Source organism: Anopheles maculipalpis, chromosome 2RL, assembly GCF_943734695.1.
Source record: "Anopheles maculipalpis chromosome 2RL, idAnoMacuDA_375_x, whole genome shotgun sequence".
Classification (NCBI taxonomy): Eukaryota; Metazoa; Arthropoda; class Insecta; order Diptera; family Culicidae; genus Anopheles; species Anopheles maculipalpis.
Window position 1 is genome coordinate 96,569,287 of NC_064871.1, and position 24,710 is coordinate 96,593,996.

Genomic DNA, 24,710 nt, shown 5'->3' on the forward strand with positions numbered 1-24,710 from the left:
GCCAACTGTGGGCAGTGCAGTGAAGCAAGCAGCAATATCCTTTGGTCTTCATGATGTGTTTTGCGCTTGCAATCCGGGGACCATCTCTTCCCTCCAATGCATCATCTTGTATCTGTATATAACAAACACCGCCAAGATGCACCCAGGCAAGCAGACCAAGGCCAAAGGAGATGAGATGTTATTCTTCGATTCCATTTCATTTCGATCCTTCGTGTTTTGTTTTTCTTCTGCTCAAATTTCTTGCTTCGTGTAAAGAGGAAAAGGAATTCATGCTTTCGCAAGCTTTTATTCCGTCTTACACAAATACATAAAGAGACGTACAATAAGAAGGATATTTGTAAGGACACGCAATATACAGTTTTGCTCTCTTCTGCAGGGATGCATGTGCGTTTTTGGGTAAAATCTACAAACATCTGAGCAAACTTGGCAGTAAAGAATGTCGGTTTTTCTTTGAATGAATCTTTCTGTTGCGTGTGTTTATCCAAAAAAAAAACTTGGTTTGTGGAAATTCCAGACTCCAGAAAGCGCTGTACAAAAACGCAATTTTAACCTCTTCCATAAAACTCGCCCTCGGATATACTCCTGAATCATCCACACACACACACACACAATTCTAGCCATAATTTAAAGGGTAAATAAACAATCAATCCCACAAACGGGTGCAATTATCACTCAAGTTTCATCAATCGATTGTGCGCCATTCGTTTCGGGGTTTTTTTGGCATTTTGTTGATCGTAAAAAGAAATCTAAACGATGAGTAAATCCTTCATGCATTAATAGACAAGTCCTGCAAAAGTCCATAAACTATCCCTTCTTTTTGGCCAGACAGCACACGATCACATCCCGAAACAACGGCCAGAGTGATCTCGTTTTACTCCTATTTCCCCTTTTTTTGAGGTTCTTTTCGGTGTTTATTTGATCCTTTTTTTTCCCTCGGTGCAGCTTTTCAACGCGAAATTAAACATCTCGCTGCTCATTTTCCTCATACTTTATTGGTACAGGGAACAAAACCCAAATCGAGTTTGGTATTTACAATCTTTGGCCTCGAGGAGAATGCATCCTCTAGACAAGACTTGGGACGTCTCGCATTTTGGCGAGAGAGAGACACAGATATTTTATGACTTCCAATTTATATTCGTATCCTGAAATTTTAGCCTTCCTTTTAGCGTTATTTGTTTTACTGGCGATGGCGCGCACAAAGCCTAAGGACTCTCGCAAAAAAAAAACAGGTCTTAGTCTTTAAGACAAAAAAGTGGAAAAAACCGACACCCAACTCCGAGGTCTTTGAGGCACAAATTACATGCGCCGGACGCCGCCCGTCACTAAAATGGAATGCGCAAAGGGCAATTTAAACAAAATGTGCAATTCCGAGTCGTCGATTCGTTTTACAGCACCAAGCAAGCAAATGTATATTCTTTTTTTTTCCTGCCCGAATGTGGAATGTGTTGCATAGATTTCACATGTGCGCCGGTCAGCAGTCGCTGTCGTGGTCGTTGTCGTCATCGTCGTCGAATTGCTCAAGAAAGGGTTTAACCCTCTGCGGGGGGATGGGATGGGGCGTCGATGGCAAACGGTTTTTCCCCATCTAGGGGAGGGGGGAGTGGGCGGAAGTGTATCGGATTACGTAGGCGGGCTAACAACAAAACAAAAACCCTTAGTCCAATTACGCCATCGTCCGTCCGATGGGGCACCCACATTATGTGCAAAAAAAATTCTTTCAACGATTTCGTCGAATCGGATTTGCCTAGAGGCGGCCCTGTGAGATGGTGTTGGTGCTGGAACTCTCGCCCGGAGAGGTACTATCTTATCCGGGGCGGTATGTTCAGGAATGCACTTGCAACACATAGAAGCCACATATGTACGATGATAACACGGCCCCTCTGTTCGCGTTTGTTGCACTTGCAGTTATCCATTCGAAAAGGCGATTGCGAGAACACATCACGATCCAAAAATACTATCGGGGTGAGGATGAATGTGTTGCAATTTTAAACAGATATCCGGTCCATTTTTGGCTACGTTTTGCGGGCCCATCGAGTAGCACAAGAGACGCTAAACACGCCAACAACAGCAACATCTGCCCCTTTAAAAGGTGCAAAATAAATGCTTTACTCTCTCTTGCATGCTGTGGAGTTGTATACATTGCGCGTTCGAACGCCAGGTGTTGCGCGCGTCGGCCCCAAAAGAAAAGCTTTTTCGCGTTTAAATGTCCTTCGTGTCCTGCCTTTTAGTCTGCGGGTTGTTGAATTGGCGCGTATTAAAGCGATGGAGAACGAGTTGTGGTACGCGAGCGTTGTGGAAGTGAGGAGCTGCTGGAGCAACACTACAACCTCCCCCGAAGACATCGTTTCGGAATCGTGACGGAATGATGGCGCGCACAACTGCTGCTGCAACGTTTTGTTTACAAACAACCCACTTCCTTTCAGCCTGCTGCACTTGGAACGCTCTATGCGAAAGCCAAAAAAGGGGGCAATATCAACCTCCCGGACAGACACAGCCGTCCATCTGTATAAAGTAAGACAAAGCCAGGTTGCACCTTGCGTTGTGGATTTCGAAAAGAGACGCGATCAAGGATATCTGCGTACTCTGGAGGTTGGAAAACCAAAAGGATCGCTATCCACATGGACGTACGAAAGAGGAAACATATTTTGATGTTTCGTCTGGTTAGCGGCAGCAGCATTTCTATATGAATGCCTTATGTTTCTCCTTCTCATCATCACTCACGCATGGCACCTGTCGCGCCTCACAGTCCCTCGGACGTCTCTCTTTATGTGTGCGTAATTTAAGAGTTTTCAGTTTTGTTTTGGCATAATTTTTGTTTCCCTACTTGTTGGGTCACCACCATCAACCAGTTGCATCCCCGGGTTGTTGCACCGATCCTCTCAACACACTAGCGGGCGTCTCGCGTCTCTTCCGAGTATCCTTACAAAAAAACCCCTACCGATAAAGAGACGAATAATAAAAAAGCGCTCCATCATCTCGTTCACCTGCCGGTGGTTCCGTTGCAGCAGCAGCAACGACCAACACCTGCCCTCAATTTATGGATATATTTTTTTTCCTTTCTTGCGTTAAGCTCGATTAGAGCACACACGGTTGCATCTCGCGCTTTCCACCCAAGAACAGACCAGTAAGGCTGATCGAAACGGAAGAGGAAATAGCGAAACAGAAACCGAACGCATCACCCCGCGTACAGGAGTTATTATCTTAAATGCGAACGACAGACAGACTCTCTAGACGGCGCTCATCTCGGCTGCTTTTCGGCAGTTTTCAAGCCGCAAATTGGGCCCTAAAGTTCATTACTATAGGCGCGCAAGGGCTTAGTTAAGAGCTGGTTTGTGCATAAGTTGAACATTAAATGCCCTTCGGGCGAGACGTTTGTGCCAAACGAGCCGCCCCAAAAATACTTCTTGGCGCCATTCTCATGGGCAGTAGTAAAACTCGTCGCCCGACATTCAGACCACGCGTTTACGTCGCGTTAATTATTATCAACTAATAAAATGACATTCCAAAGGTTTAAATATCTGGAGAATGTCTTCCGAAAACTAGGTTTAAGAGCATTTAACTTTCCACACTACTAATTACACGCGTTACAGTTCGAAAGCAGCAATGGGCCCTCTTTTCTTTCACTCAACCCCCCCCCCCCCCCCCCCCCCCCCCCCAAAAAAAAGCGTTCATTTTTCTTTTAATATTTCGCCCAAGACAACTAGCCCAAGAAAAACCGAGGAAACTCTTCCAATTGTAATTAATGTCACTCGCGTCAGAGGAAGTGTGGGCATATGTGTGGTTGTAGCTACCGTGTGCGTTTTTTTAGAGGTAACATCGCAAGAAGGTAGTCATTACCTACAATATCCACCGGAAGAAAAGCTTCCAACGTCCCCCGTTTGAAAAAAAGAAGCTCCTTTGTATCATTTGGGTTTCTGCATAACGGAAGTAACATTACACAAAAAAAGGGAACGGTTATCATGCCGATTGATCAAAACGCTGATGATCGCATTCAACAAGCTGCACAGATGGCACACTCCGGGTGCAACACATGTCACAGAGCGAAAGAGGACACACGCAAGAAGGCGGTCGGGCGAGTCGTCGTAAGACTTGGGGTGGGGAGATATACATCCAAAGTTCCTTTAGTTCTTCCTCCCATACTCTCTTAATGTAACGTCTTCAACACCTGGTGTCCGGACTCCGTTTCGTCCCTACCTACAGCGGTATCGAAACAACCGGATCTCCTATCGCTAGCTACAATTTCAAATCGCGCGCAGGACGACAATCGAGACACGAACGCACTATTGCGTGTCGCGTAGGGTAGATGAGACCCAAGAAAATGTGCAGCAATACGATCGGTTCCTTCTTATTCTTGCACACCCTCCTAGCTTCTCGCTGCTGCTTCCTTTTGCCATTTGTCACAGGAAAAAAAGGACGAAGGAGAGCCACCCTCTCTTGCTCGTCACGTTCACCTGGACGGGAACGTCTGTGTTGAGCAATGTCCTTATCAATTCGATACTTCGAAGCGATCGCTAAAGGTGTTTTTCACCTAGAAGAACACCCCATCCATCCCTCCCGCGATACGGTGAGTTACGGCGCGGGCAAAGTTTTACGATTACGATTGTTACATATTTATTTCGTTGCATTCATCGAACCCCTCCAACATTCGCTTTGGTTCGTATTTATTTAATTTAGCTTGCAGGAAACAAATCATTAATAGCCATACACAGCTGCTGCTCCGAAGAGAGTCGTACGCCCTGGAGCAACCTCAAACGTCGAAAGCGGTACGATCGTGTTTCTTGCAGGATGCTTTTATTGTGTGGCCAAATACCCTGCTTCAAGGAGTTGTAATAATACACCACACACATAAACTGGAGACGCACTAATTTTGCAAGATTACATTTAAAAAAATGTAAACGAACACTCTTTTCGCGCTCCTTAGCCTTCAAGGAAAAGGGTTGGCTTCTTTGGGTGGGTTTTTCTGTAGATGTTTCATTAGGCAAGATGATTTTTGTTCTGCTTAAAGCCACACGCCCCTACCCCGTTTGTACGAGATTATGATCGTGCAAAATAAATTATCACGATTGCATGCATTTTCCATCGATCCTCACACACCGAGAATCAATATCTCCGGATCGGTAAACACAAAGCAGCAAATATAGGCTGCTTCTTAAGAAGGAACGGAGCAGAGTAATCTTGCCGATTCCGGAACGAATCTCCAAATGCGAATATAAGGTAGCGCACCAATAATTTCTCTACCGAAAGAATCGAATTTATCAAAACAGCATCACAACACACAACGAGACAGAAAACCCAAGCGTCGGACGGTGAGGATTCAAAACCCCGGGAACCGTTTCGAATTGCACAGATTCGATGCGTTTCCCGTCTTGAAACGGTGGAAAGCGTTTTAAGAACGAAACATGAACATACGCACACATCTTTGCGCTGTTGGGTCGCTCGGTGCGCGCTTGCTTCTTCAAAAAGGAAGCAACAATAAGCAACGGTTTCCTCCGAAGAAAAGCTGGGCTGGGCTGGCTGGGTTTGGTTTGGTTGCAGAAATTTCAAGTTTTTCCTTTCCTTCCTTTGGTGGATCCTTTTTTCTCTCGATGTTCTCTCTCTCCTCTCTCTCTCTCTCGCTCTTTCTACTGTTGCTTCTCCTTGGTTTGGCGGGTGGGGTGCCTGGCAGCGCAGCAATTCCCAAACACGATGCCAATGCGTCGAAGTGGAAAAAAGGATTCCACAATTCGTTCCTTTCTGGCTTGCGCACTTCAAAAGGAACGAAGAGGCAAGTCTGCACACAACCCCGAATGGTTTCTTCCTCCTAACGAAAGCCGGGAGTCTGCGTTACCACCACATACCGGGTTTGGGGTTTGCGAAAAAAATAAAAGAAGAGGTTTTGCGCGTATATAATTTGCATCCACGGCAAGTGAGACGCGCGACCCAACCATCCGTTTTCATTCCGAAAGGAACATACACTTCAAAGGAAGGTTTTTATACGGCGTATCGGCTTTATGGTTTTGCAACCGTCTGGAGGACGGTTTTGTCTAAAGAGGTCCTAAAACATAATCACGCTGCAGGAAAAGCGGGCCGGAGCGAGATGGACAATCGTTCTGCCATAAATCTATTTTAACCCCTTTTTTTCGCACACCTAGCGAGAGAGGCAAACGAATTACCGGTTCAAACCCAAGGTTGCTACAACACACGGCACACTGGACACTCAACAAATTTAGCAGCCCGGGGAGGTCTTCTACCAAACACGCGTGCAAGAGCGTCTGGTGCCCGTCTTCTTTGAAGGTTAACGCGTCTATCGTGCGTGTGATCTCGATCATTGCTCACCAAAATGTCCGACAGACCCGAAACGTCGCTCTGAAGCGCGTAATGAGCCGAGAGCGTTAGAGGGAGGTCTTGTCTCGAGCTAGTTTTACTACCCCTTTACTGAAGAAGAAGGTTATTCGCGGGGTCTCCGGACTCGATTGATCCATCCGCAAAAAAAAAACCCAACGTGCAGGTAGTAAACTAGAGGATCAAGAAACAGCAAGCAAAAAAAGGGTTCACCCAAAGCAACGTGAGCAAATGGGTGATCGTAATAAATCTACCATCAGCAGCTAGAAGGTTCGATTAGCAGCGTCAAAATTATAATATTTGTAAATATTGGCCCCCGGGCCAATTCGATACGTTTCGAAGTGAAGGGAAAGGGGGAACGGGCAAATGTAGATTTAAGGGATGATCGATGCGAACTTTGAAGGAAGGGTTATGCGGAATAAAATTTGCCTATCGTAAAACTGAGCCTAGCACGCACGCATGATCGCCCTTGAGTAGGGGCAAGACAGTTTTCGAACCCTCATGACACAGACAGCTTTCAACTGTTGAACTTGACCTACCAGTGCAGGCTAGTGCTAGAATTTATTGATTAGGTCTTCGGTGGCTCTAGGTCCTCTACGATTTTCGGCAAAATCGGCAACCCATTCACGCCACACGCCGCCTTATTAGCATAGTTAGCAAGCGAACACAAATGACACATCGAGCAGCGATCTTCGAGGGGTGCGCTAGTTAGGAATCAAATTGCCAAAGCGCTTCTAGAAATTGAAGAAAAAGTCCCGACGTTCAAAAACCATGGGAAAATTGTTGCGTTATTTCTTCTCGTTCCTCTTGTAACATGCAACAACCGAGATTGAAATCGAGTTCTTGTCCTGTGTGTGTGTGTGTGTGTAAAAACAGATCGAGAGGGCAAGCAAAACTCATCCTTTTCCTTCCAGGAACTCCAAAAACAATCCCGACACATAACAGGATGAACTTCAAGACTCCATCTCGCTTTCCCTCCCGATATCCAGATCTCTGGCACCACTTTTGAGGGAGGGTGTTTCGGAACGCAATGACCGAATGTAAAAAGAAAGCAAACTGGGCAAAAAAATGGATGATGTCCAAACAAGTGCCCACATACCATCAACCTACGGTCCAAAGAAGATCGTTGTGCGTCCATATGTTTCCCAGAGAAACAAGATCTGCAAGAAGATGCAATATTGGGCACAAACGGCAGGAAACACACAGTTGTAGAAGTATGGAAGAATTTTCAAGAAAAAAAATCCATTAAACCTAATCGAAGATCATTTAACGTCGAACATACTAGAGTCTCACTGTATCGAGCGTCAGCAAACTAGGTTTAAAGGGCTAGTTTTAAGTTGAATGATGAAACAGGAATCGAATGGGATAACACAGCGAAGAAAAACACGCGAGAAAGGAAACCTATGACGGTCAACAGCATTGCTGCTGGGATCAGCGCTGGCTGCCAGAAAAGGGAATTTTCCTATGCGCCTTTTTCGTGTCGAACGGACACCCGAATAGGCTGTTTTTTAAAGGGCTCCCGCGTGGCAATAGTGTGCGTTTGTGTTGGTGGCCCTCAAAGCAAAGCAAACGGGCGGGCGCGCGCAGTTATGCTTTTTTAAATTATTTATGTGCATACATCAACCGAAATTGAAAACCTACAACAGTGGAACGAACAGTGTCTGCAGTTTGGGGCCTGCACACCGGAACCTGCCTGCACGTGGAGGACGTGATGTCCACCGCTGCTGGAGAGACTTCAGGTGGAGGAGACACGACGAACCCACCGTGCTCCTTCAATCGTTCGTCAGATCGTGGTGGAATCGTTGTTTTCAATGCCTGCTTGAGAGGCACGTGCTCCTCTTTCAGTGTTTTATGTTATTTCAAGGCGGACCAGCGACAGGCGGACCTTTTTCCTTACAGCATATTTCTTCATTCCCGATTGCCAATTGATGCATTTAACTAGGAATCGATTGGGTACACATACACCAGCCATGGGGATGAGCTGGGGAGAGGCGATGAGGTAAAAGGAATTCATTTAAAGGGATACTGTGTAATTGTAATTGCTGGCCAATGTGCCACTACCAGAGGAGCATCCAGCACCAGTGCGGGAGGGGAGAAAAGGAGGGCATGTGAAATGCAGGTGAAAATGACCTTCTTGACTTTTTTGTGTGTTTTCGCGAGCCAGACGAAAGGTGTGCGACACACAACAAGCTTCCCATACAAATGTGCGTGTTGTAATGCAAGCTGCACAAAATTAGCTCCATTGTGCAACAATGCACAGACGTTGAGGAATCGGTCATTCGATCCTTGGCCCAATGGAAAGCGAATTTAAAAAAAAACATGTCCAAATGGGAACAGACCGCAGAAGGAGGGTGCACGAAAGAAGGGCAGCAAGACCTCGCGCGCCGTCGAGACGTGATTTTAAATCGGAAATAATTAAGAAGGATCACACACTTCGTCGTTCTTTCCCCCTAAAGCGTGTTCTTGCCCGTCATGTTGGGTAAGGCTGTAAGATTGCCAGAACTAAGTGAGACCCCTCGCGAACGTTACCGTTTTCTAGTCTATCGCTTAGGCGAGGAAAGAGAGAGAAAGAAATTGGCCAGGTAAAACACTTTTGGCCAGGCCAGGTAAAAGAAATTGGCCAGGTTTTATAAACACTTTTTTTCGCTTAATTTGTGATGCAAACAAAAAAACAAACGCATCAATGTCACGTAACTTAAGGAGTAGAGAAGAAAAAAAGGCTTTCATCTCACCTGGTAATCTTTTTGATATTGAAAAACTCCTTAAGAGTGATTTAAACTTCATCCTATAATAGTTTTTGCTTCCTTTAAAGGAAGGATCACTTTTCCTTTTTTTTTTTAAAGACGAAAAAACGAAACGAGAAAATTTTCTTTTTTATGTAGCTCATTTCTTTTGATCCTGCTGCCTGATCCTTGCGTGATCCCTTCTTCTTGAGGGAAAGATTCAAAATAACGGCCACAAAATCCTGCCACCGGAGTCAACGACGCGCAACCGAAATTCGGGAGCAATTGATTTTGATTTGGATTATCATTATCATTCTGCCATTTTAGTTCTCGCCTGGCTAGACAGCTGCTACAGAGGGGGAGATGTGCACGATCGGCAAGACCCCTTGAAAGTTGCCGGTGGAAAGCAGGGAGAAAGATTTCTTTCTATTTGGAAATAGGAGACGAATTGCCTACTTTTTTGAACGGAGAAAGAATTCTCCAATTCTCGTGGTGCAGAAAAAAAATTGTTGCAAAAAAAAATATACAAAATGTGACAAATCCTTCAGAAACTCATGGCATGGTTGGAGAATATTTTTTTTGCGATCACAGCGTGTGACAAAATGGAAGGAAGTATAAAAAAAAAACGCCGGAATTTTCCCTTGGGTGAGAAATGATTGAGTGGCGATTTTCTTTCCCCTTAATGTATGACGTTTGTCGTCCTTTAATTAATTTTCTCCTTTCTAATGGGAATTTTTTTCATCGATTCCATTACACCACTTCATGTAACAACCATTTTGTGCCGTGTAAGGAAAGCCGAACAATCGGAACTTTGATTTATCTCGTCCCTTACGGCTCCTGCCGTCGCTGTTGGCCAGGATTTATTAATTGAAGCAAAACCTACCGATATGCTATTCTTGGTCGCATCCTTCAAACATTCCCTTACAGGCCACGGCGACGACACAGGATAACGTTATGGTTCTTCACTAAAGGAATGTACTATCAATGAGGATCTCGGTCGTTTGTAAGAAAAAAAAAAGGGTAAGTGGTAAGGAATTTTATTACCCAAAACAAGACTTGCCGTTACAGCAACCGAAAAAGATAGTTCTCCGCGTTCGGCGTCGTCAGAGATTGCAGGTAGTAATTAATTTATTGATCATGCGGTGTCCCACCAACCCAAAAAAGGGGTGTTTTTGAGCGGCAAAGAAAAAGGGTGATAAATTTCTCCCAGTTACAACTAGCAGTCGATCGATACACTGCAGTGGCAACAGGACAGTTTTTCCCAGACCGGTGTGTGTGTGTGTGTTCCCCGATTTTTAACCGTTGCCAGATCAGACGACGAAAACACGACGTTGTTGCGGCGTTGTAAAGGAGGTCCCGTTTGTTTCCGAGAAGAAAGTGGTTCCTTCACGGTCCCTTTTTTTTCGCAGGATGAGGAAGGAACGGAAGGAGGAACGAGTTTTTCCTTCCGCAAACATACAGCTCTGGGACCGCAGAACCCCTCGCAACGCATCATAAGCGAGCGAATGGGCCGAAAATCTCGACCTCTCGGTGAGAAATTAAACAACCAAAAACCTGCCTATCTGTGTACAAAAAGATCCGGAACTGATATCTACATGCAGGAGGGTTTTGGGAGGCAGGGGGAGGGGGGGGGCAAACACAGGGGAGTCATCACCAACCAAGAAGTCATCACAAACCTCGAGGAACCTTTACAGAAGACGGTTGCAAGACGGTACGGACGACTACAATGTTGCTGTTGCTTAACGGCCCCTGGGGTAACTCGAGGCCATCCCATTCATTACTTCAGAAATAAGGGTCCGATGTGGCTAGACTGATCCTTACCGTATTTTAACCAGATATTGCGAAGATATGGAGATACCTTCCACCGTTTAATCGGCAGAATGATATCACTGCGATCGCCTGCCGGACGGCTTCTTCTAGAAGCACACGCTGAGCGTATCATTATCATCCGGTGAGCGCAGCAATTGCATGAATTGCAAAAAGTGGCTAAATTTAGTCAAACGGACAAATAACCGGTTGGACCACGAGGCGTAAGACGAGATCCTTTCCTGGGAGATATTTGTGTGTGCAGCAGTAGACGAGGAAAGGAGAAGGAGTTCACATATCGAGGCAGAGGCAGAGCCTCACATTCTCGCATCATCATCGCCCGGTTTTGTGCACAAAAACTAAAGCAAGAGGACGAGGAATTTAGCGAAAGGAACGACACACAGCTGCTGGTAAGAGGCAAGCAACTCGCCCAGTTGCATACATATTTGCGCGGAATGCATACTAAACACGTCGTCGTTTTGGGGGTTGATGGATGTTGATCGTTCTTGGGGTTTGTCCCCTGCCGAGGTAGAATCACGGAGCCGCAAAGCCCGGAGAATCTTGTCAGTTCACCTTTTTCCCGCACCTTGAAAGAATTATCGCACAATGCTCGAGAAGGCACATGTGGATAAGACAAACCCGGGGGTGCTTAGCAATCCTTGACGACTGATAACGTCTTGCCAAGTGTAAACACGAAGGGGAATAAGATATCTCCTCACCAACCGTTTTTGACGTTCGTAATTTCATCGAATCGATAAGATCTACCCTATCCAATGGACTACACCCGAAGGGAGAAGATGGAGACGATTGGGTTGAACATTGACTGCGTTGGAGCGGAAACCCACCCCCTCTAGGAGTTATGATCGCATTCTGAGTGACATTGTTGCTGACGACTGTTGAACGACCCCGGAAGAGCGTCACCAAGCTAAAAATGGTCCACACGCAGGTGTGCGTTTGTGTGTCTGTAGACCATGCAATATCCTTTTCCGTTAAGCAAGCAGCCGTCGTCGCGGTCAGGTCAGGTTTATCATAAAATGTTGAATCTCCTTGGTTTGGTCCGGGAAAGAAAACCGGGACCGCACAGAGCTCAGCGTTCCCATACGAAAGTATACAGGCCGCGATCGGAGAAGCCGTCGATTATTAATTGGCCGGCCAAGAGGCCGGCCGGTGGTGTATACAACACGGACCAAACAAAAAGTTGGTGCGGGCATTTAAAAAACAGGGAAAAACTGGCACTTCCTAACGTGGAAAATGACCCTCGGTGCAAGCGTCTCCCGTTTATGGTGGTGGCATGTGGACCCTCGCTCTCTAGGTGGGGTGAACTGTTCCATCTGACTTTCAAAAGCAAGACACGGTTAAAACAAAAGCTTCATGAGTTAAAATTTTGGAAAAAAAAGAAACCATTGCAAGGAAGAAGGTGGCCCTTACAGGTTGTTTCAAGCAATACACTTCCGCTTCACTTTTTTATCACATTAGTACAGTCAACCTGTAGGGATCTGCGCTGCTTGATTTTCCAACCACCAGGGTTCGACGGTTCAATTGGTCGTTGACACTTTTGATGGGCAAGCAGGCAGGACCCTACCTGCCGCATGTCATTAGAAGGTGAACCGGAAATTAACATAAATTTCTCTTTTCAGCCTGCGCGAGCGGGCGCACCATTACGGAGCAGATCGAGGTGTCGCGATACGAGGTGCGCGAGCAAACAAGCGAACGAGCGACCCAGTCAATTAAGGACACGTCCGGCTGCTAGAGCACACACAGCACACCTGCGCATTTACAGAAACACCATCAGGGTACCCGGTTAAAAGGTCAGAAATGCACTCACACACAATTATCCTGTGATCAAGTCCGATAGGAAATGCGTGCACGGAACTAACAGCAACAGGCAGGTTCCTGTTGCTGTCCAGAGTTCAACCTGCGAGACTTAGAGTACTACATTCCACCAATACGGGTGAAGGTGTTATGGGGAACTGGAGAGAGATTCCGACACACAACCAGCCCCGGGAATAAAGCATTGGGCCCGGGCGTTCGTCATCCTTGGGTGCATGTGTGTGTGTGTGTGTATCGAAACATTAAAACGGCACAAGGCAGCTGTTTGATATCGGCGAATAAGGAGGAAACATTCGTTAGGAGGTTCAAATTAAATTGAAACTCACCGTTTTCCTACAAAACAACACCTTTCTTAACCGTTTACCGTGCTTCGCGCGAAAGGAAACCTACGCGACGAGCAAATGTATCGGAATGAAGGCAAGCAAGGATGTCCTAAAAGCAAAAAGGGAAGCTAATGGGCAGCAAAAGGACGAACGAGGGAGCGAACAATGGTAGCGACAGCAGATGGCGCTCTTATACATTTTTTTGGGTTGTATCCTGACGGAGGAAGTTGCTACAACTGGGAAAAGAGTAACTTGTAATACCCGTTTTGCGTTTGAATAATGGGTCCTTCTGGAGACGCTTAGGACCCTCTGTTATATCGTCTTGTGTAGCGACTTCCAAACAAAAGAATTTCCAAGGAGCTGTGCGGATATTCTGCAACAACTCCGCGCAGGTCCTGTAACCCTCTCCAAGCAAACTCTTTTTGCACAAACAAGCCATTTAACTCTGACAAGCCTCCCGAGGTCTTCCCTTCAAGCGAGTTCACCATCGGGAGCTTCTCCAAACTCCTGTATGCAATTCCGTACAGCAATTCCGGTTTGTTGGGTTTTATTTCACTTTGTTGTCATCAACCTCTGTTTTTTTCCTCCTCGATTCGCGAGAACGTTACATTACCATCCTTCCACGGTTCCAAGTTTCTTCATTTGTGGCCTCAAAGAGCTGAGGAGCCACATGCTGCTGCTGCCTGTAACCGTGAAGGGACACGACCTTTTCTTCCCGAACGCTGGTAAAACACAAGCACACAGGAATCTGGTTCGTTTCCGCTTTACTTTCTTGGCACACGGAGCCGTAGAGAAGAAACTGAAGTGTGGAGTGTCTAGTGTGTATGTTGTATGGCCCTTTTCTCCTTACAACCAGCCGGGCCAGGGCGATATTGTGTGGAGTAGTCGTTATATCTTCGCGACCCTGGTTGGTAGAGAAGTGGTTTCTTTCAAACCCTCTACGTGAGCCGGCGGCGGCACCGACCGCGGCGAACGCGAACGCGCACACGCTCGTCTCGCGGATAACCTTGAATTTAAATATCCCCGAAAATGAATGGTACATTCATTTTCGGGCACCGGGTGGAATAAAAAGGGAACACAGCACAAACCCGAAACCGACGACCGAAAAAAAAAAAAAACATACATATAAAACACACAACAGGGAGAGAGATTCCGGCGGCGTCTTCACCGTCGTCGTCGTCGTCGTGAGGCGAGATTCGATCAGAAGAATATATATTCGCCCTACCACATCTCTTTCTCTCGTGCTGTTCCTGGTGCGGCTTCTTGAGATGTGAGCAGCAGGAAAGGAAGGCAATGCCACCGATTGGCATTGAAATCGAAGAATAATTGTCCTCGCCCTGGAGACCTGGAGGGTTCACCTTCGTGGGGAAGGGAAATGGAAGAGAGCGGCGGGACAGCGCGATACGCCGGGGGTTGTGTTGTTTGCGCGCTCAAAATGCAATAAAACCAAAAATCCAATCACCTCAAAAGAAGTTCCTCCTTCCCCTAATGACTCCTCTTTCTCGTTCTTCCTGTCTGGAAGATGGAGAGGCTTTAAAGTCGCTAAAAATTTCATCGCCACAATCGACCAAGCCGCGTCTTCGTTTTGGGGTGCTTTTACAAACGGCACAAGAGCGCAGAGCAATAAACGTGTAGTAAAGGAATTTTATGAAAATGACCTCGAATTAGAGACCTCCTTATGTCTCGCAATGCCACCCCTTGTGGATGCGCATTCTTAAGCGTCGTGATGCGTTTGACAAATCAATAAAGAAAAAGTCAATTCAGTCTAATGCCTCGGCCTGAGCTCGGGACAACCTCTCGGGAGAAGAGAAACACACACACATTCCTCGCCATTAGTTAACCAAAAAGCGGAAGGGCGAGCTTATGTGTGCGATCATTAATAAGAGGAACGACGGCGATGGACGGCGAGGCAACCGGGAACACACAGCACACAGCACATGCAGCCGCGTGTTGCAAAAGGGAATTCTTGACAATTAACGAGCGGACACACAATACGGTTTTGTGCCGAAATTGCTTAATTGCGCACAAATGCTAAAAGGTATCGACCGTTTATCGGCTCATCGAAAAGGACATTTAGGTGCTAACTTAGGATCTGGAAGCAGCGCTAACTTACCGGTGTTGCAGACGTGTATCAGTGTGTGCGCATGTTCGCGCAGCCGGGAATCGTCCGAACCCCACTTGCAGCGTTCCAGAATGTGGTCGACGTAGTCGTACGCTGTCACCGCGTTGATGTTCCATTCGAGCTTGCTGATCAACAGCAGCTCCCAGCTCTGGAAAGGTAGAAGAGAAGGGAAAATGTGTTACAATTAAGGAAAAAAAAAATGGATCGTTACAGGTAAAGCGTTAACGATAAACAGCCAACTGTGTTTTAAGTCATAAAAGATAAGCTTAACGGTGGCCGCGCCTCAGGCGCACACGGGCGAAGACATATGGGCAGGATCAACCACAACTTAACTGGAGAGTTGCTTAAAATTTATTCTGGAACGTGGCTTTCGTAAGTAACAAGCACGTGTCTATAACTCCCCAAAAAAGGACCCTAAGATCTTCTCCCCAGAAGCAGCAGCACGTGCTCCAATCGAGCATTGAAGTCGGCTGGACACACTTTGCATAAATTTCGTGCACAGTTGATCGTGAAACGGTCGGCACATGTCGACGGCTGGCCCTGGCGCTTGCTTGCATATTTTGAAGGATATTCCCCAATTATTTTCAGGATATGTTGAATTTTAATGCTTCCTCAAGCTTTTATAAGCCACACACCCTGCGGGACTGTCCGTGTCGGTTGTAGCAATTAATCGGCCCTACGGACACTAACTGGTACATATTAACGTCTTCGAAAGAACAACAACAAATAATGGAAAAACCGTTAAATTGTGTACGAAGGTCTACATGGGCTAGGGCGCCTTCCTTCAGGGGGTCCTCTCTCTCTCGTGTCCGGAGATGTACAATTTTATATCGGACGGACTTGGGACAAGAGCTGTAAGTCTGGTGATTGCATTGCAACGCAACTACCTCCTTATGGCTTGTTTTTCTTTGGTCTCGCTGCAAAACAAAACATCTCCCTTCGATTGTACTTCTGTGCTGTTGTCTTTATGCGAGGGGTTATGCAAATGTTTTAACAACCCAACGCCGAAAGAAGAGATGATGGGTTCCTGGTTGTCTCCTAGAGACCGCTTGGTTGACCGCAGCAGGATTATATGGGCCGTATAATAAATCGCAGCTTGCGGTGAAGACACTGCTGCATCTCGGGAATCGACGAGCAGGGCAAGAATAATGTGCATTTGGGGGAACACACACACACACACGCAGTGAGTGAGATTTTGATTGATGAATATCTGCATGACCCGGCACGGAGACACTGAACCCCGTGTGTCCTGATCCTGGGTTTCCATCGTTCCCATTGCTCAATCTATCTGCCCTCGGTGTGGTCGACGATCAAATTCCATCCTCCGACGCTGTTTCCGTTCCCTCGCAAAACACGCAAATATGCCAACTCAATCATCCCGGCTACTACTCCCGACCGAAGGACATTAAGTCCCCGCAACATCGGTTGGGTAATCGCACGGTTTGCATCAACACAACGGTGTCGGTCAATCTCTTCATCAGGGTGACAACAACATACGGCTGCGCTTCTTCCGGTGGAGGACATACCACACAGCAACGGTTTTGTTTTTCTTTGGGACGGATTCTTTCGCCCTTCCTTCGTATGATGTTGATTGTTGATGAATGGAATGCTGGAACCGTTTGTACGCCTCATTGCGCATTTATGGCGGTTCCACATCTCTCTTCCTCCTGCTTTGATTCCTCATCGCCACAGCAAGGATCGTGAAGAAGCTTTCCGAAGGTAGCGTGCGTTCTCTCCCACGGATCACCTCCAAACGGCACACCAGAGAGAGAGAGAGAGGAGTAAGACACAACAAACACACAACAGTCCCGCGCACGTAAAAATAATGATCAGAATCATAAAAAGAAAATCTCATAATCGTCCACCCGAACTCGCTCTGTGTGTCTTTCCTTCACTGCCATGGGCTTGGACTTGGGTTTGTTGCTTTGCTAAAAAAAAAAAATCATTCCGCAATCAAATCTCCCGCTTAAAATCAACGACGTTTGTGCGTCGCGCGCGCGCCCGCCCGTTTCCTGGCGATTACGCGAGGAACCAAGAGGCAGGCACGGTGGCCCAATAATAAAGGATGGCCCGTCGATTTATATACCTGTGTGTCTCTCCCCGTGGAGCGCACGAGGGCACGTTCAAAACGAAGGAGCGCCTCCGGAGAAGAGATCCTTTTACGCAACCGAGAACCAAATTTAACCAAATCATCATCGAGAGATCAGACGAAACCCTAAGTATGATCGTGCGAACAAGAACGGACGAGCAAGTATACACTTTAAAAATAAAGCAACCCTTAGCGCGCAGGCGGAACCCGATTCGATGTTAGGGGCTTTTGCGTTATATTTTAGCCCCCTCGGAGGGATGCTGGACACACAACACACACACAAAAAAAAGCGCACAACAGACCGATCGCGCGCTTCAGTTAGGCTTCAAATAGGCGGCGTCCGTTCGTGCGTGATTCTCAAGATCGTGGTGCCGCTATTGCTTCGCATTCGTATCATCATTATTATTATTTTCGTATCCTTCAGGGAAGGCGCTAAAAAGGGAATGCCGAACGTGCGTTTTTGTCCAACAGATCCACTCCAATCTTATAACCATTCTAAGCCGAACCTAGTTGAGTGATGGATAAAAAATGGTCCTTGTGTGATCGATGTGAACAAAACTAAAAAAATAATACAAGGTAGCACCTTTTTTTTTTAAATCTCTTTCAAAAGGAAGTCACACACAGCCGCTGCGAAGGTGATGTGGTGAGGTGTTGGTGGTTGCTTTTTCGATACGGTTAAAAATCGATTCCGCGCCACCATGTTGCCTGCAGAGCATGCTGCTTTAGTTATTTGGGCGCCGCCGGTCGACCAACTAACTAGAAAGGCATAAGGGCATAAGGTTACGATCAACTGCAAAAAGGACTGCCCCCGGTGTGAGCGACAAGAGCCGATCGGTTCGTGCACTGGAGAAACAGCCAAGGGAAGAAAGACACTAAACAAAATCGTTCGTTCGTTTGCTTGTGCCTTCGATTTGATTGATGATCTGGAAGATAACAGGGCACACACACCACCAACTTACCAATGAAAAAAAAGAAAAAAAACAGCCAATCACCAATAACCGGCAGCAACAAAATCCCGCCACACGGCCCAAGAAGGAGCTGCTGCTGTTGCGGCCAACCAACTCCGTGTCCCTTTGATCATTTGACCAGCGCGAATATTAATACTCCCAAAAGGAAGAAGGTGCATACATCGGTGTCTATGTGTGTGTGTGCACACACTCGCCGAGCGGCAAAGGGAAAACGATTCCTTTTTGGTCCACCCCAAAACCGCTTGTTCAACCCAACCTTTACTCCCTGCAACTCGCTTTTTCTTTGCTTTTTCTTTCAGCTACGGGAGGTTGAAACACAGAAAGAGTACCAAAACACTCCCAAAAATGCCGAAACCAACATGCCAGGACTCCATGGACTAAACACAAGAGATCCCAATAAAAAAAAAGCTTACCTCGCAACATAACGCGCTGGGGGTTTCGATAAAATCTCGCACAACGCACAACCTTCCTAACCTAACGGACAGGGACCGACCCGATCGTTCTCTGGGCCCGTTCACACAGAACGCAGAATGAACAAAACGACAAAAAAAAAACCGCCAAAAAAGTGAGAACAGCATTCCATTCTCGGCGGGAAGAAGGAGGGAAGGACCGCGGAGACACGACCGATTCGGGGTGGTTTCGCGCATGCTTTTGATAGCGTGAAGTGGGGTGGAGAGTATGTGTGAGCGAGTTGTCCTTCTGGCTCGAGAAGCAACTGGTAAAGCTTGTTAGAGAGAAGAACGGGCTCTTTCGGCTAACGAAAGATCGATCGCCCGCACGTACCCCGTGTGTGTGTCTGCGAAGAAAACCTGCGCCTGCGAAGGAAGGTGATCTCGAGGCGAAGATCTCCAATAAGGAGCCATCGCCGCTTCCTTTATATATATAAAATAACCTCAGTAGACTTCGTGGAAATCGTTAAAAAAAACTCTATATCCGTACGGGTTTCCTTCTCCGGCGCTGTATCCTGGCCAGAAAAGGGGTGTTTAGGGTGGGCACACAACAAAAACCGTGGGCGAAAAAGAAATGAACCCTTAAAAATAAATGCCCAGCCAGAGTACACTGGGCGGCTCCTTCTGCGCGGTGTGTGTTTTATTCAATGGATACATCGGCACAACGGAGACTCCCATATAAACTATAAGCCTTCAAACATTCTTCGATCGTGCGTCCTTCTCATCCTTTTTTCTTTTTTTTTTTTGCACAAAACTCCTCCTAGCAGGTTTGCCACCAGAGGAGACCTGTGGATATCATCTTCGGTGCCTGTGCGCCTTGGTCTTTCTCTTCATTCAACATTCCTCGGAGGCTTTCTTCTTGGGTGTGCGCGCAACTTCATCTTCCTGGTTTTTGTTTGCACTTTCGTCCCGATTTTTAACCATGAAGAATCTGTTCCCAGGAGCAGAGGAACCAGATCCTCGAAAAGAAGTGAGAACAGCAAGGGAATAAAATCCCATCCGCACAAAAATGTGCACACACACACACACACGTGCACGCATTCACACATGACCAAGGGCTAGTCAGCAATAAAGGCAAAGACACGGCCCATTTAAAGAGCAGCAGAACTTCTAACTGGAAAGCGAGATCTGCTCGTCGCCTTCACCACACGTTTGAGAAGCGGTAGAGGTTCGCCCCTTCTTCGGCATACCGAAGACGGCGACGATCACGACGATGATCAAGGAAAGGAACGATAACGAGAGATGCGAGAGACCAAGAAAAGGGAACCAGCTTAAGCCGCGGTGAGAAAGAAGAACTGCCTGGCCCAGAGCCTGGGCCACAAGATTTCCAACATCGAAAAAGAACGCAGAGAGAAAAGGAGAGAAAGGATATGGGAGCCTCCACACCAAAATTGATGTGTAGCAGGCAGCAGCAGCAGCAGTACCTCACAAGTGCCAAAACGATGAAGCGAGACAATCGTGCGCTAAAAGGCACGCCGCCATCCGACGACATTAAGCCACCAGAAGAACAGAGTGCGCACTCTCCCTTCCTGCCCTGCCCTAACCCGAAGAAGCCCGTTAAAGTATGCGAAAAGCCGAAAAAAAAGGCATCAACATCAAGAAAACACGTATCTGGGGGTTTGCTTTTTAAAGGCCAAAACTCAGGCTAAACGAGCCGAGCATAACTTTGGCAGTGTTCTTGGTGCAGAAGGAACGGAAGACGAAGCGAGCAGAGCACAACCATCTTCATCCTCACCCCAAGGCGGGTGCGCCACTGACTGCAGGAGGTTATATAGGTGGGTGAAGGACAAAAGCGGTCAAATAAAAATACTAATAAAAGAAGAATAGATCCACAAAACGAGATGGTGAGGTAGAGACAGACAGAGAGAAGAATGGCTGTAGCAACAAAAAAAAAAACATAACACTACAAGTAAAACAACAACAACCGCTGGAAGGAAACGCACACCACACAGCACACACCGCGATTGAATAACGTGTGAAAATGTTGTAAACTCATTTTTCAGGATCTTCTGCAGGCAGGGATCGCGAAGTGAAACCAGCAACCAGCGGGATCAGCGGGTTAGGACAAGGTTGAATCGAAAAGGCCTGCCACTTCTGGCTCTTGTTGGAGAGCCTTTCGGGATGCGCCAATAGCCTATGTCTTACCGGCGCAATCACCTACTACCACCCGGCTGCTTTCAGGATCACCGCGCCACAGTTCTACACCTTCAAATCCTGCGTGGACCAATATTCATTCTGGATTTCTTCATGGTGGTGGGTTGTCACTGTGGTGTGCGCATTTTTTATGCTCCTCCCGCCGACTCATGTGTTCTGTATTTCTGGGAAACAGACGAAAGGAATTTCTCGTGGCTCGGAATCGCTGATACATCCATCCCCTGCCTTCATGCGTATATGTGCCCCCTTAACCACCGCGCCATTATGCGCCATATCTCGCAACCACAAGCGAGACATGCCCGCGCAAAGTAGGCTTCTTCCCTTTTTGGTGTGTGTTGAGTACGCGCGCACTTTCGCATATGTCCTCGCTCTCTGCGGCTGACAGACAGACGGGCGAACCACTGGCAAGGGAAACGGGTAGTCGACGGAGACAGTTATCTCATTCTCTTTGCTTCTCTAACGTGCCACCAAAAAGGGTCGCCCCGGGGGCCGCCGGGCGGTAGAGGCACACAATTGGCATTCTTATTGGCCGCTCTCCCTTTCTGTGTTGTCCCGACAATTTCGGGACGTTCCTCCCGGAGAGTGCGTGCGTGTTGTCTGGGCGGTGGCAGGCTCGTGGAGCAAGGGACTGTGGTGCGTATTTTTGCGCGCTTTTGGCCGAGGTTTTAAATACTCCTCTCGGAACTGCACACGAACCTGAGAAGAGCACCGGGGCATCAAGTACCGTACACTGTGTGTACCCCCTCTTGTTGCTGCTGCTGCTGCTCTTCCTTCTATGGAGTGTAGCGAGCGCACCATTGGAATTCGACAGTGAGAAAAGACTGCGCCACACAACACTTGCCAGCCCGACCCAGCCGGTCCCCACGGCTTTCTCACCACATCACCACCAGAGGATCGAGTTTTATGATCGAGATTCCTCCATCTCCTTGCCACTAACATACAGCGATCGTCAAGCAAAGTCTTCGTCGTCGGTGGTTACGCGCCGGTGATGTGTCCTCGAGGAAGAATATACACCAAAACCATCTGAGAAAGCGCGCAAATGCACAACACATACCAAACGCTTCCCGATGGACGGCGGGTGGGTGAGGCACCGAGAAATTGGAAGAGATTCGGGCGAAGGAAAAAGTTGTCTCGAAACATGAAGCATAAATGTGAGACAGAGAAGTTGGGCGTCGTGTGTGGGGTGATGGTGAGGCAGAAGGCAGAAACAAAAGTGCACAAATTATGCGCCGGTGGTCCTAACCGAAGCAAACCACAACGGCGACGCAGCACAGAAGAAATGCGCGCGAATCCACCGGTACATGCCGGGGATCTTGCTCACGTACACTACCAAAAACACAGGCATCCACACCAAGTGCGCCTCTGGATATATGTGAATGCCACAACGCGATCTGCAACCATCAACACAAACACATACTTTCCACCTCATCTGGACGATCATCAGGAACGTAGAATCGAGCATAGATTTTTTCTGACTTCCTTTTTATCATCTTACATGCCGAAAAGACCTCCTTCGAAGGCCACAGGAAACACGCGGATACCGATGCTTCAAAATCGTCGACATCACACTCGGCAAAATCGTCAAAACATGGCTGATCTCTGCAAATAAAGAACATAGTTTGATTTCTAACAACCCGAGAAGCGTAGTGTGTCTTATCCTGTTTCGCGCGGATAATAGACGAACCACCCTCGGTGGTTGTAGCGATTCTAGATAAAGATTAGTCCAACCATCAACTTTTTGTGGAGTTGCGCCCCAGAGCACACTCTCGAGAGTAGATCGTTCCGAATCAGGTTTCCTAAGCTGCCTGGTTCCATGCTTGCCCCAACCTTTGTTCCCTTCTTTACCAAGCCTTCCGTTTACGATCGAATGCTCTCTTCAAAAAATGCTGATGTGTTTACCGAAATAGACAAAACTGGACAACAAGCACAGAATCTCAACTTCTCCGATTACTCTCTCCAATTAGACGGCCAACTAGTCCTGAACGAGGGCTCTTTAGGAAAGGGATATGAAAAAGATCAATGAAGCTTCTTCTTCCTTCCTTTTCCACCCCCAATCGAGCAAACTCCCCTCATACCCCATCCTCCTATCCAAGAATAGGACAAGAAAAGCCAAGCGCAAAATATCCCGCGCGCGCGCGCACGCTCAACTGCCTGTTGAAGCGCGCCAGATTTTACGCTTCCTTCTCTTGCTTTTCTTCAACCATCATCGTCGGGGGATTTTCAGGGGGATGGTGGGGGGGGGGGGTTGTTGGAATATTTCATTGAGAAAAAACGATCCGATCTGGCCCCCGTGAAGGGGAAGAAGAGGAGGGCTCATAGGCGCGCAAACAAACAAACGCACACACGCAGGACAAGCATACACAACGTAATACGATAACACGAGATGTTGTTGGGGTCGCTGCAGTACATATAGCGCCTCGTTATGGCCTATACCAGCCGGCCGACCCCGGCCGGTCTTTTTCGCAGTGGCACCACCAAACAACATATCGTCTCCAGTGGATGATGATGACGGATCAGAGAGTGCGAGAAAGGAGATCAGAACGAACAGCCCCAAACAGAACACAGAAGAAACGAACGGTAAGAAGGCTAACCAACTTACACGCCACATAATAAATGTAAATCATTTTTTCACAAACATATATCTCCGGCCAGCGGTAGTAGTCCCCAGCTAGCCTTCATCCGAGACTTCATCCGAATCCATATAGGAGGTTCGCTTCAGTAAACACGCCAGTAAAAAAAGTTGGCGCTTCTGCCACCATCACTCTTCTTCCCAGCCCAGCTCCGGCAGAATGGGGCATGTCCGTCCCCGTCCCGAAAAATGATCTTTCCTGCGGGACGAGAATCTCTTGCGTTTTCTAAACGATGAAGATGGATATTGCCTCCGCTCGTGACAACATTGCCTTCCACAAAGCTTTGTCGGGGTTTTTCTACCACCGAGCAGCGTGTGTGTTTGTGTCCACCACCATCATCATCTCCAATGATTTCTGATTGCAACAACGAAACGGAAAGAACGAAGAATTGCAATCCACCAAACAAGCAACCGACCACCGGCTTCTTGCGTTTCGCGATTGTGGCACCTTCCCGGGGGCGCTTTGACAGTGTCCATACGGGTTGGACGTGTGTCCTCCCCCGCGCGCTAGCCAATGCTTCGAGAAGGCTTTTGTGGGTGATGATGACGGTGTGTCCAACAGTGAAGAAAATTTTGCGCTTAATTGGGTTTGATTGATATCGTATTACGGTGGCGGCAGCACACAGGGATCCTTTTGGTTTTGGTTGATGGTGGCGCGACCGAGTGTGGGAGGCGGTGTGTATGTGTGTGTGTGTGTCCGACCCCTTGTTTTGTGTGTCGTTCATTCACCATTCCCAATAACCTTTCTCCGCCGATGCCGCCACCGCCGAGCATTCGTTTGCAACCAAAAATATTCACTTATTTTTGGGACTAAATCGGGACACGACACGACGGATGAGATATGCCGCCGTGAGCGCAAATTGGGCACAACCGAGCGCAAAAAAAAAAAGAAGCGAAACCATCCCCGGACCAGAAGAAGAGGAAAAAAAATAGAAGAAACACGTCCGTCTGGCGTGATGGATTAGCGTCGCGCACCAGAGACAACACACATCCGGGGAGTGGTGTTAGCGGATATTGTCCCCGCGGTGCGTTCGTTGTGCTGTGCGGTGCGGTTTTCGCATTGTACTGCAGCAAACCGAATGTCACCGATGCGTGATCCTTGCCCGTTTCCGGCCGAAGTTCCGGATATGGTGAAGAGAACTTGAGCTGAAAGGGGGAATGGTGAGTGCGTGTGTCAGGATTTGTTTAATTAAGCCCATTTGTGGAGTGGCGATGTAGATGTGTCTGTAGGTTCTCTACTTGCGGGAGGATGCGTCATATACATCCAGCCGAGTTTATTTGCGTTCTCCAAAGTCG

The 24,710-nt window shown here is 47.4% G+C and overlaps 1 protein-coding gene across 1 annotated transcript in view; it reads right to left on the reverse strand.

Annotated features, from left to right (window-relative positions):
* LOC126568314 (G1/S-specific cyclin-D3) overlaps positions 1 to 24,710 on the reverse strand; it is a 29,700-nt gene that overhangs the window by 678 nt on the left and 4,312 nt on the right. Inside the window, exon 3 of the mRNA XM_050224773.1 lies at positions 15,117 to 15,273. Within this exon, the coding sequence (XP_050080730.1) occupies positions 15,117 to 15,273 (157 nt within the window). The remainder of the gene's footprint in view (positions 1 to 15,116; positions 15,274 to 24,710) is intronic.